This window comes from Prunus dulcis, chromosome 8, assembly GCF_902201215.1.
Source record: "Prunus dulcis chromosome 8, ALMONDv2, whole genome shotgun sequence".
Classification (NCBI taxonomy): Eukaryota; Viridiplantae; Streptophyta; class Magnoliopsida; order Rosales; family Rosaceae; genus Prunus; species Prunus dulcis.
The window spans coordinates 14,890,207-14,903,192 of NC_047657.1; the positions used below are offsets into that span (position 1 = coordinate 14,890,207).

Sequence of the window (12,986 nt, forward strand, 5' to 3'; positions counted from 1 at the left end):
CTCTTCAATTCTCTTGTCGCCGTATTCTTCATCGCATTCGCTTACAATAAAGGCGATACTTTTCGTACTGCCAGCCACTCACAGCCCGCAGCTTTACCGAAACTCTGATATTTCGGCGTCTCGGCCGATAAAATGGCCGATTACACGCCGTTACTAAACGGAGTAGACCATCCGGCGACCATCTGCGCGAAACCTCCACGTATCGCCTCTCTCGATGTCTTTCGCGGCCTCTGCGTCTTCGTGAGCTCTCATCTCCTTCTCTAAACACCTCCATTTCGATTTAAAGCTTCGAATTGTAACGTTTAAGCTTCTAGTGAAACGCGTTGACTTTCGATCCGTACTGTTTGGCTGCTGAGAAAATGCGGGAAATGAGTAGTATTATAGAGACTGATACTCTCAAGTCTTACTCTTACTCGTTTCTTCTTCTTTCTTTCTTTTTCCTGTAATTTTCGATCAGCTTAGGTAGTGAAGATGAAATCGAATTTTCACTTTTCAATTCTTTTTCTTTATCTTTAGGAAGTTTTTTGAGGACGTGACATAGATTTGTGTTTGCCAAATTTAATCTGCATTGTTTGAATTCCACAGCTGATGATGCTAGTTGATTATGGAGGCTCAATTTTTCCGATAATCGCTCACTCTCCGTGGAACGGTCTCCATTTGGCTGACTTTGTTATGCCTTTCTTTCTATTCATTGCTGGAGTTTCTCTTGCTCTTGTCTACAAGGTACTTACAAAGTTTATAGAGTTCTTTTACATAGAATTCGGCAACTTTGCTGTTTTCAACTTTCAATTTTCAACTTTCCAGTTTAGTATTGTGATTGGGAATAGAAGGCTTATTTGAATTTATTCTTTTATTAAGGTTATGAATTTATAGAATTTAAAAACTTGATTTTGATTGAAAATTACAGAAGGTGACAAACAGAGCAGAAGCTACATGGAAAGCGGTGTTTAAGGCCCTAAAACTTTTTCTTCTAGGCGTTCTGCTTCAAGGTAATATTTTCTGTTTATTCAGTGTAAGCTCTTCTATAAGCATGCCGTGCACAGAAACATCTATGCTGTATTAAATGATATGCTACATCAAGAAGGATGTTGATTTTTGTCCTTTCAACGTAGTGTACGTATTAGCATGAAATGAACTGGAAAAGAGAAGCATTATCTAGCCAATGACATAAGCCAACAGAAACTATTTCCTATGCCAAATTCATTTATCTCCGTCGTCCTTTATCCTGCAGTTGGCATTGTGTTACATTTATCTTCTTTCTATTGATTATGTAATACTACTGGATATATCAAGTGTGCGTGATACATGTCATTTCAGGTGGTTATTTCCATGGAGTAACTTCCTTGACTTTTGGAGTTGACATTGAAAGAATACGGTGGTTTGGAATTCTACAGGTGCATAAGTTTTTCATTCCAATATGTTTGAACTGCTTTCCATTCTATAATAGTTGGGGTATGCACATCTCCGAGTGAAAAGATAAGTGTTTAGGATGTGGGTTTAGTAATTGGGTGCCAAATACTTGGGAATTGGTTTAGTTCTTGTATATAAGTACCATGTGTAATTTTTCTATAGAATTACTATGTGTAATTTTTCCATGGAATTACCATGTGTAGTTTTTCTAAGGAATTACCACATGTAATTTTTCTATAGCATTGCCATGTGTAATTGCGTTAACTTTTTTTAAGATAAAGTGGATGTAATTGCCTTAACTTTTGATCTGATGGTTTCAATTCATTTTTCAAAAAATAAACTCACAAGTGTGACCACATTAGCCTCCAGTTCAGATAGTTGCTTGCTTTAGCAGTGTGAATTTACAATACATATAGTTCTAACTGAATACATTTCCTTACTTTGTTCTTATTGTTAGGTTATAGAGTAGTTGACTTTCTATCACCATTGTCATTTTAATCAGAGGATAGCACTTGGATATATTGTTGCGGCTTTATGTGAAATCTGGCTATCACGTCAGACATGGGATGAATTGGGATTTTTCAGGAGTTATTACTGGCACTGGTAAGGTTTTAATCCATAGACTATAGCACTTTGTTACTTAACATATTTGGTAACTATGTGTATAATATGCATTTTTTATTGGACTTCTACCTAAGAAATCTTAAGTGTTTTTTCCAACAAGTTTAAGGAACATGACGAACGATGGTCCTATGAATGATGTCTATGGGCATTGTCTGACTTCCTTGTTTGTTGGCCTGTGAACACTTAAAGTAGATTATTTGAATTCTTTCATAATATGTGTTTAGCATAGAGCTTTATGTGGAGTCATCTACATGATCAATAGGACATCATCAACATGATCACTAAAACATCCATTTTTTATTTATGGTGTGGTCTATAACAACATAGATGATCAGGGAGGGGGTTATTGTTCTCCAACTATGTACTCCAAAAAATTGACATTCAACTTAGCATATCACTAGTGTCTTATCTAGAATGCAAAGCAACTGGAGTAATGTCTAAGCAATATTTGGATCACTTGATTTTGTTCTCATACACTGAATTTATTTTTTATAAAATTTATTTTCTTCTTATGTAGTGTCAATTTCTGTTTTCTACTTTTTAGGTGTGTCATCTTTTCATTATCAGCCATATACGCAGGGTTACTGTATGGTTTGTATGTACCAGATTGGGAATTCAAAGCATTGACACCAACTTCTATGCGTCCCTCTAATGATAGTTTTGTTTATTTGGTGAGACCATGCTCAGAACTTCCCTCCTTTTTTTATATGTATATGTTCTTTCCTGCTATGGTTCAAATAACTTTATTCCTGATATGGCTCAATAACTTTAAAGTCATGTTTTATCATTCTTAGAGTATGATGGAAAAGAGAAAATGTTTAGGTCATGGGATCTTCATCACTTTGGTTCTTCTCCTAATAATTGTTTTTCTGTCTTTCATTGACTTGTCTGGTTAATGTTTAGAGTATCGAAAGAGAAAATGTTTACATTGTAGAATCTCTAAAACTGCTTTCTGCCTATAACCCTTTTTCTCCGTGCTGTCTTTCAATGATTTGTGTTGTTGATATCATGCTTAAAGCATAGAACTAACTACATGCATGCATCTCCGCATCTGAATGCATGTATGTGTAAGGAGAACATGTACAGCATTTTTCTTTTCTCAGAAGTTAATATTTTCTCCCATACCAAGATACCCATCTGCCAATGAGTGTTTTCATTGTTAAGTTGATATTAGGATAGGTTTTTATGGTAAAAGTCATCTTCCCTGATACCAATCTACCTTGTTCCAAATGCGCTTTTCTTTAGTTGAATAGCATGCCTTATTTTTTCTTTGATTATCTCATTCTGATTACTTTAATGTAGGTGAAATGTTCTGTGAGAGGAGATCTTGGACCTGCCTGTAATTCTGCTGGCATGATTGATCGTTGTATTTTGGGTGTTGATCATCTATATTTGAAACCTGTTTACAGGAACCTGAAGGTAACTTAGCTCATTGTTACTTATTCTATAATGCTTATGTGAGTGATTATTTCCTTATGAAAATCATGATTTACAGGAGTGCAACTTGTCTGCCGATGGTGAGGTTCCAGAGAGTTCACCTTCATGGTGTCATGCTCCTTTTGATCCAGAAGGTATTTTAAGGTGGCCTATCTAACCATTTTCTATTCTATCATATTCACAGGGGTGTTAAGTTGTGTTTGCTTCAGTTATTCTGTTCATGACATACCATTTTAGCTAATCAATATTTTCTATGATTTACTTAGCGCAAACTTCAGAAAAAGAAGAAACCAACAATTCAAATGGAGGTTTCTGTCAAGCTACAGAAATTCAAACTACTTTCCTCCATGTCAACATCTTGTTTTATTACAGCCACTCTAGATGATGCCTAGTATTTCTCAATTCATATCAAAACCATAATTGCAAATATATTAGAAACATCAAAATAACAAAGATAACAGTAGCTGTAGAAATGTGTTCCTACTTGGTTTAATTGGCTCAGCCTGTACAAGCATCCTCTCTGCCTCTGTGACTTTAGAGCAGTCACTAACTATCATCCATTGTTGTCTCCCACTTGGCCGCTGGCTCCTCTTCTTTAGTAATTGATTTTGTTATGTCGTAGCATTTCATCACAGCTAGTAACAAATATCAGTCTATTGACATTCACTGTGTGTTCACAGCTCCCTAACAGCTGCAGTGACCTGCATAATTGGACTTCAATATGGTCACATTCTTGCACACATAGAGGTAATGCCTTGTTCATGAGTTTAGCGGATTTCAATATTCACTTTAGAAAAATATTTGGCAGCTTTCTAGTGTTGACACAATTTTAACAAAAACCTTGACAATAGTCCTTAAGATGCGTTGCACTCTATGCCGTGATATTTGTGACATATGACTCGTTCAATCAGTTGTACATTATCTTGTCTATCATCTTTAAGCTTCATGCAAGCTTTTATTGCTTAGGTAATTTACTTAGCAGATGTTCTGTTCGCTTTTTCAGGACCACAAAGGGCGCCTAAATGCTTGGTCCTTGTTTTCAGTTTCAATCTTTGTTCTTGGTTCATTCCTTGCCTTCATAGGTATAAAATGTTATTGTTGCCTTGAACTCAGTGGATACTTCATTTAAATTACTCCGGCTAAGATGATTTCAGCAAAATCTACATTTCACTGATGAATTTCAAGCACTTAGTATGTGGATTTGATTTGTGCTAGCTCTAATGCACTTTAGTACTAACTTTCCTGCACTACCATTCATTTCTGATTTTCAGGCATTCCTGTAAATAAATCTCTGTACACAATCAGTTATATGCTAATTACTTCAGCTTCTGCGGGAATCACATTTTGCGCTCTGTATCTACTGGTCAGTGCTAAGAGTTTATTTTATATATTGGAAGTGATAAATTATTCTTGCTTTACCATGCTTTGTCTTTGGTGAGCTAATGAGACTTGACATAATGATCATGTTCCCTGTATGAGATTCGGTCTTTTCTTTTGAAGTTTCCATTTACCATTCTAATTCTAGCAAATATACCTGAAAATAGAGTTTTTAAGCTCGGCCTCATGCTTGCAATTTTTTTTTTTTGGGCATCATTCTTCAGTCAAGGTAGGTATAACAAGTCCCATCCTTACAAATTTTTAGTTAATGAGGGTTGTAACAACCCAATTGACGAGTATACTGCCTCCTCTTTGTTGCAGATCGATGTTTACGGGTACAGGTGCATTACATCTGTGTTGGAGTGGATGGGAATACATTCTTTGAGTATTTTTGTTCTTGTAACTTCCAACCTAGCTATTATTGCGATACAAGGATTGTACTGGTCTGATCCTGAAAATAACCTTGTAAGTGTCAATAGAAAGCTACTCTTGCTGAAACCCAAATTATACACAACCTTCCTTCGCCATTCATTTATTTTGACACTTCCCGTTTCAAAACAGGTTCATTGGGTTATCACACGCTTCGTGCACAAGTGAAGGCTATCTGATGCTCACTCGTGGATAAAGCATTTTAAACCCTTGATTGGAAACTTGATTGAGATATATACTTTATGATTACTCCTCTTCATATTGATCTTCAAGTTTGCTCGGGATCTGAATATCGGACTCCAATTTTTACTGTTTCGATCACGAAGCAGATAACACTTGGGAAGAGATTTACTATTGTCACCACCACACTCATTGCAGACTCTGTTGCTGTATATCTCACAACCAAGATTGGTTCAACCACAAAAGAACGAACTATCACTCTTTATCCTATTCTGCTTGTATGTGCAGGAAATTTTGGAACAACTAATTCCATGATCTATAATTGTTTTACATGTATAGCCTTGACAATGTGACATGATCCAAGTTACTGTATGTTGAAGTTGAATCCCGACAATGTCAGTGATGTTCAAGTTGGCTGGGTTGAACCGGTTTCGGGCAGCCAAGCTATTTCGGCGGCCATGATCCATGTTAATGTATGTTCTGTAAAACTCAGTGGCTTAAGGTAGTGATAAGGAAATGAGGTTTACATGTTTGTATAGATTATGTTTCTTTATTAAAAACCATTTTCGTATTAGTATTTACTAATGATATACGCTGTACTTTTAATATTTGTTTTCTAAACAATTATTGTTTTATTGGGGTTGAAGCTAGAATGATCTCTCTGCTATGCTGTATGTTCTAAGCATCAATGATTAGATGGTCCACTTATCTCTAATGGTCTAACTTATATTAATTAATCCATCTCTTAGTTAATCAACCAGTAGGTGTGGAAAGGGAATATCGTCCTTGGATTATTCCTATCATTTCTTTTGTTTTAAAGTGAAGATCTTCAAAATCAAATCAGATTATATGTCTTCCCCAAAAATAAATTCTCAGGATCATTATCGAGGAAATTTTTTTGTAGCAACCCTCGCAACCCCGAAAAAAAAATAATAATAATAATATAAAAAAATTCCAAATTTTATCTGCAACTTATGAGTGATCGTAGCCTTTGTGGTTAAGCCAAAATAGACCTTAAATATAAAACACAAGATGGACCTTATCCTTAACTAAAACCCAAAACTTACTTAGATTTGGACATTTTGTCTAATCTGTTTGTTTTGCTCAACCTTTCATTTTTGTTTTCCTCCCTCACAAGCTTCCAACAAGATCATATCAAAAAATTGGGCCCCCCTATCCTTGTAATCTCCCAATGCGACAAATATGCCCCTAGAAAAATATATTATTGATTGACAACATTTCTAGTTGGGTCTTTCTCAAAAGTTTCACCATATATACAAGCCATTCTCCAAGAGTGATTGGTGTGTACAAATTTTATGTGGGCAAGTGATGGGATAGTAGTTTATCTTTTGCTTTGAAGCATATCTAAAAACTTGTTAAAGAAGAAAAGCTTATTGTAATATAACATGATTTATGCGACCCTGCATTAGAAGTTCTTGGTTCGATTTTCTCCGAAACAAACTTTATGTGGTTTACAAAGTACTTCTGTTATGGATGTTCGATATTGCTTTCTCAAGAACAAAGATGATGCATTTTTACATGCACAAATTTCCTAAAATTACAGTCAATTTTGGCTTTTCTACTGCCATAATACCATCCAAATAACTGTTTATCTTTATCTTTTCTTTTTCCATTTTTGTACTTTTTCCTTTAATTGGCATTCCCTTTTTCATGTTCACCATCCAAATCCCGAATACCATGAATATGTAAACCCTTTTTCTTTTTGGCTCAGGTAGGAGAAAAAGCAGTTTTCATATGATTCATAGAGTGGAATTTATAGTTTATGTTTTCTTCTTCTTCTTCTTTTTTCTTTTTTTTTTAAAGTTAAAACATTACATACTTTCCCTATTATACATTCATTTTCCACCTTTCTCTTTTTTCCTTTTCGTCATGTGATGATATCGTATGAAAATTATTGAACTGTTTAATTATTTTTGTCATAATTTAGTGCTTAATGAAAATACTGAGTTCGTCTATATATTCGATAGTAAATGACTAAAACATTTTCGAGGATTTCTGATTTAGAAAGGGAAAATACAATGGACAATGTATCTAGTCTTCTCCTTCAGAAAGGAAACAAGAGTTAAGTGTAAAATTAGAAATGAACTATGATGAGGCATATGAACACAATTAATCATAATCAGATTGAGGACATGCAATTTGTTTTCTTGTATATATTTTTTTTTAGGGCATTGAGGATCAGAATTTGGACATTTTCGTAAAATGGAAGAACGAATCAAAAGTTGTGCTCAGTGCCTTCTTCACTGGTCGCATCTGTAATTCTTTCGTCTTTTTCTTCTGTTTTTTTTTAAAAAAAAAATTCTTAAAATGAAACGAAAAGCATCGAAATGATACACAGCTCTCTAGCTCTATCTCTTCGGAAATTAGCAGGTAGCTTTATAAAGCGAATGGGTCCCTTGCTCTGCGGGGCCCACTACCTCACTCACAGCCACAAAGATGAATATGAAAATATGACCGTTGCGCCGTTCCGTTACCCATTCAGCGGTTGAAGAAAGACGGCTCTGGAAGCATCTAGCTGTTTTAGCTACTGGACACGTGGATTTTTTGGGTCCTCTCATGTGACACAAATTTGAATATTAAGCAAAGAATTTCTTGTTTAAATTATGAGTTAGGTGAGAGACATGGGTTAGATTAGTTTACAGGGCAGTGATTACGTCTTTTTACATTCAAGTTTCAATCTATCTGTAAATTAGTTAATTATAAATAATTTAAATTATCGCTTATATATAAAATAATAAAAATATTGAGTTAGTAAATACTCTCTTCAAAATGTTAGTCACTATTTATTTTGTGATTACATTTTTCTTTTGTCAAATAACTTTTTCACAAAGTTTGCTAGGGTATCTACTTTCGTTCTTATAAACATGATACGTGCACATGACTTATTGATCTTATGTTGATTATCGTTTTAAATTTTAGGTAGAAAGATGAACCTGTCAAATTCAATAATTTAAAAAAGTTGACTTGTCATTGAAACTAATTAAAATTCAACACAAATTTATTCTTTGAGATTTCTGAACAAAAAAGTGAAGAAGGACATAGATATTATGAGGCTATGAGCCTCTACATTCCAAACTTGGCCAAACAACACAAAAAATAATGCACTACATAAGAAGAAGAAGAAAAAAATTGTAATTGAAGTCACCCCACCCTTCCCCCTATTTCTCTTGTCACCCATTAAATTTTTTTTAAAACTTCATTGCCACTATTTACCAGTTTGTACTTACTTACTTACTAGTACTGGTTTTTATCTTCGTTTAAAAAAAAAAAAACTGGTTTTTATCTTCGTTTAAAAAAAAAAACTAAAAAAAAAAAAACAAATTCCATCAATTATGAGGGTATTTTGGGCAGAAGAAAACATGAGGGCCCTGCCTGCCTGTTCCACGACAAATTGATCAGGTAATTTGAAATCAAATCATCAGAGTTTCTCAGAGGATTAGGAAGGGCGGACATACATCTTTCATGATGCTCGTGACTGCACTGCATCACTCTCTTTTCTTTGCATTGCAATTTGCAAGTAAAATAGTACCGTTGGATTGGATGAAGACAAAGCAATCAATAAAAGCCAGGCTAAAAGACGTCTTGGACGATGATTCTACTATCAAAATAAAGAAAACTTTCCCACAACCAGCAACAACCGTTTTCTTTTGTTTTTCTGTGAAAGGGCCCCACATCTTCAATCTCAACCATTAAAATAATTCAAAAAGAATGTAAGTCCAGCTCAAATCCTCTGTCTGTGATTAAACACATACATGCGACTGTCTCCATAGTTTTGTTCTTTTTCTTTCTGTACATGCCTTACACATGTCTTTGGGTAAAACCCACATGAGGGGGTGAGGAGGGTCATCCATCTCTTAATCCAAATTTGTGAATGTTCTTGTGTTCCATTAAATTATGCTGTACAAATCCTAACTAATTAAAAATGAGAGATGCTAATCGTACTTGCTCAAGAGAAATTTCATACCCGGACTTGTTGTCACGTCATGTATTTTGAGTAGGTCACATTAGCATTTCTCATTGATAGGTTTTAGTGAATATGCTTAATGCATGTTCAATAAACTAATCAGTAGTTATCATGATTTTACATGTCATCTTTTTCAACCCGTCAACCTTGAAGTTCGATGTATTTCACAAGACAAGCCTCTAAAGATTTGATGCTTTCTATTATTAGTGATTATATCATATTAATGTTTGAAGAAGAATGACTTGCACAACTAGAATTGTCATTTAAATTTCGTAAATGCATGTAGATCTTATTGTAGGACTCGTATAAATCTACGATTAAAAAGTACCCATTTCAAAGCAGCCTTTGTAGGGTTATTGTAATTGAAACTCAGAAATCAAAATGCTATTTTAAATAGAAAGTCACATATTTGTCTATTACATGTGTCCTCAACCTGAGGTAGGTAAAAAACATTGAACCCTTAAACATGGCTCAACATTTGGTTTGGTGAGTTTCAATTTTCAAACCAATAAACCACATATTTGAGCTGAATTATTGTTCAAGGGAAAAGGTTGATTACTCTACATACAGCTCTCAATGCATCCCTAAACGCATCAAATACAAATATACCCACTGGTTCCAAACCAATCTCTTCAACCCCACAAGTTTCATAGAGAGAGAGAGATTTGGAGAGATATATAACCGTTGTAGGTCGTGGTCTAGTTGGATGCCAGGCTGACTCACCTTTGGCCCTACCCAATACCCATCTGCGTAACCTCCCTAAACCCCTTGTTCCCTTTACCGTCACAGAGATGATTAACCTTCACATGGTCTTGCTGTACCCTCTGGCCCCACCCACTACTCTCTCTCTCTCTCTCTAAAAACCCTAAAAACAACACACTCTTTTTCTCTCTCTAACCTATTCTGTCCCACTCCCAACCATTTCTCCCATATTTTGAAAATCCCCAAAATACCCCTCCCTTATCCATAAATGTACCATTTCCCTGCCTTTCTCCCTCCTCACTGCTCACTCTTAAAAACAAACCCCTCACCCCCAAAAACCTCCAAAGCTCTCTCTACACTCTTTTGAGCAAAAGACCAAACTTTTGAGCGCTCTCTACCTGCTTGAGAAAAATGTCCAAAGAAGTGAGTGAAGAGGGACAAGCCCACCACCATGGGAAGGACTATGTGGACCCACCACCAGCTCCTCTCATCGACAGCGATGAGCTCAAGCGGTGGTCCTTCTACAGAGCCCTCATAGCCGAGTTCATAGCCACCCTGCTCTTCCTCTACATCACCGTATCCACTGTCATAGGTAACAAGGTCCAGAGCGGGCCTTGCGATGGAGTTGGCCTTCTGGGTATTGCCTGGGCCTTCGGTGGCATGATCTTCGTCCTCGTCTACTGCACCGCCGGCATCTCTGGTAAGAAATACCAGCAACCCATTTCGTTTTCAGGCCTTTTCTTCAAAACCCATGTCGTCTTTTTGCCCTGTTGGTGCTTGATTTCTGATGAGTTTTTGGTTTTTTTTTTTGTGTGTTTTCAGGTGGTCACATTAACCCAGCTGTGACTTTTGGGCTTTTCTTGGCTCGCAAGGTCTCGTTGATCAGAGCTGTGGCTTACATCGTGGCCCAGAGCTTAGGAGCCATTGTTGGTGTTGGGCTGGTCAAGGCCTTCCAGAAGCACAACTACAACTCACAGGGTGGTGGAGCCAACATGGTGGCTTCTGGCTACAGCAAGGGCACAGCTTTGGGTGCCGAGATTATTGGCACCTTTGTTCTCGTCTACACAGTTTTTTCAGCCACTGACCCCAAGAGGAGTGCACGTGACTCCCACGTGCCTGTAAGTCTCAAATTCTTAGCTTTTCTTGTTTCTCTTTTCCTTTCTATAATTGGTTTCTGTTTTGTTTTCCAAACCAAAAAAAGAGTTTGGTTTTTGGTTTCTGGGTCTTGAGATTTTGATGATTTTAACATGTGGGTTGGTTTGTACGTGCAGGTTTTGGCTCCACTGCCTATTGGGTTTGCTGTGTTCATTGTGCACTTGGCTACAATCCCCATCACTGGTACTGGAATCAACCCAGCAAGGAGCTTTGGTCCTGCTGTGATTTTCAACAACGAAAAAGCCTGGGATGACCAGGTAAGAAGACACTTTTGCTTTTGGTCTTTCTTAAACTCACACTACATGCCGTTTTGATTGTTGTTTGTGGTGATTATTTGGTCTTTTTTAACAATGGTTTTGTGAACTTGGGCAGTGGATCTTCTGGGTTGGGCCATTTGTTGGAGCTCTGGCTGCAGCTGCATACCACCAGTACATTCTCAGAGCAGCAGCTATCAAGGCTTTGGGATCATTCAGAAGCAACCCATCCAACTGATTCAAAAGAGAGGAGATGAAAAAGGAAGAAAAGAGTGTCGAGTTCTGATATTTTGTTCTATTTGTGGATGATTGTGTATGAGAAGATCTTTAATGTTGATGATCATCTTATATCTTTCTTGTTTCTTTATTATCTTTTAATTTCTTATTGTTAGCTGTGGATGATGTGCATTGAGTAGTGAGATAATGTTTTGCTCCCCTGTGTGTGTGTGTCTCTCTCTCTCTCTCTCTCTCTCTCTCTCTCTAATAATAATTTTCATTATGGTCTCTCTTACCCACTTAATAATTATATTTTGGAAACCCTTTAAAAATAGAAAATCAAACAAGCAATTTACTAGGTAAAATTTTAGTCCAACTTGCATTAGCAAGCTAAAATAATTAAGCCAGCTACCTGTCTTCAATCAATGCTTGCATTGCACAGGCCAAAGTTTTAACTTTCTTGGCACGACTGCTGGCTCTACGAAGCAGCTTTGCTGCTTTCTGTGTGAGCGTGGGTGTTGGCGGGGTGATTTGTCCTGATAACCTTGGATTCTAGTGGGTTCAGGCCACGTGTCCTTCCAGAAGAACATCCTAGAGCATTGAAGATGCCTCTACACACATATACACATATAATATTATATACATTGGGGCCTGCAGGGTTTTGTGAGTGAGGTGCTGCCGTAGCCCGGGTTTCTTTGTGCCTTTCTAGAAAGGTCTGAAATGACAAGTGCGTTGGTCCAGTTTTTGGAACAGAGTGGGACTAATAATAACCCAGCCTCGTAATAAAGTAAGAAAGTGAAAGCAGAATGGGACTGGACTGGGACGGGAGACTATAAAACCAATGCTCTCTGTATTTGCATTTGCCACGCATTGGACTGCATGTCATGGCAAAGCACATGGGTCGGTGAACCTCATTGGTCCACTGAAATTCCCAAAAAGAAAAAGGAAGGATAAAATGACCATTTTGTATATTTTTTACCTGTTATTTTATTTGCCTCTCGTCTTTTCACGATGGTCATTTCGTTGGAAACCTAAGTGTATTCGATGTATAGAGAGAGAGAGAGAGAGAGAGAGAGAGAGAGAGAGAGTGGTCCATGCAGTGTCAAAAATCAGGCTTCAAATTGGTTTATTTAGTGCTGTGGTCCTCACCTGTCCTGCTGGGTCTTCAATATTTTCTTCACGAGGATGCCAGTGAGGCATAGTTGTGGTTCAAAAAT

At 36.8% G+C, this 12,986-nt stretch overlaps 1 protein-coding gene across 1 annotated transcript; it reads left to right on the forward strand.

Moving 5' to 3' along the window:
• LOC117636424 lies at nucleotides 1-11,990 on the forward strand. Its single transcript, XM_034370909.1, has 16 exons — nucleotides 1-240; nucleotides 586-723; nucleotides 908-989; nucleotides 1,318-1,394; nucleotides 1,913-2,013; nucleotides 2,579-2,705; nucleotides 3,337-3,453; nucleotides 3,530-3,615; nucleotides 4,152-4,218; nucleotides 4,475-4,553; nucleotides 4,743-4,834; nucleotides 5,170-5,317; nucleotides 10,569-10,844; nucleotides 10,967-11,262; nucleotides 11,416-11,556; nucleotides 11,672-11,990. Exons 1-16 carry the CDS (start codon nucleotides 133-135, stop codon nucleotides 11,789-11,791), a joined length of 2,055 nt encoding a protein of 684 aa, XP_034226800.1. The 5' UTR covers nucleotides 1-132; the 3' UTR covers nucleotides 11,792-11,990.
• The last annotated feature ends 996 nt before the right edge of the window (nucleotides 11,991-12,986 follow it).

Coding starts and splice junctions, on each gene's coding strand:
- LOC117636424 (XM_034370909.1), top strand. CDS start 133: ATGGCCGATTACACGCCGTTACTAAACGGAGTAGACCATCCGGCGACC. Junction 3,454..3,529: donor CTGTTTACAGGAACCTGAAG/GTAACTTAGCTC, acceptor CATGATTTACAG/GAGTGCAACTTGTCTGCCGA. Junction 10,845..10,966: donor CTGCACCGCCGGCATCTCTG/GTAAGAAATACC, acceptor GTGTGTTTTCAG/GTGGTCACATTAACCCAGCT.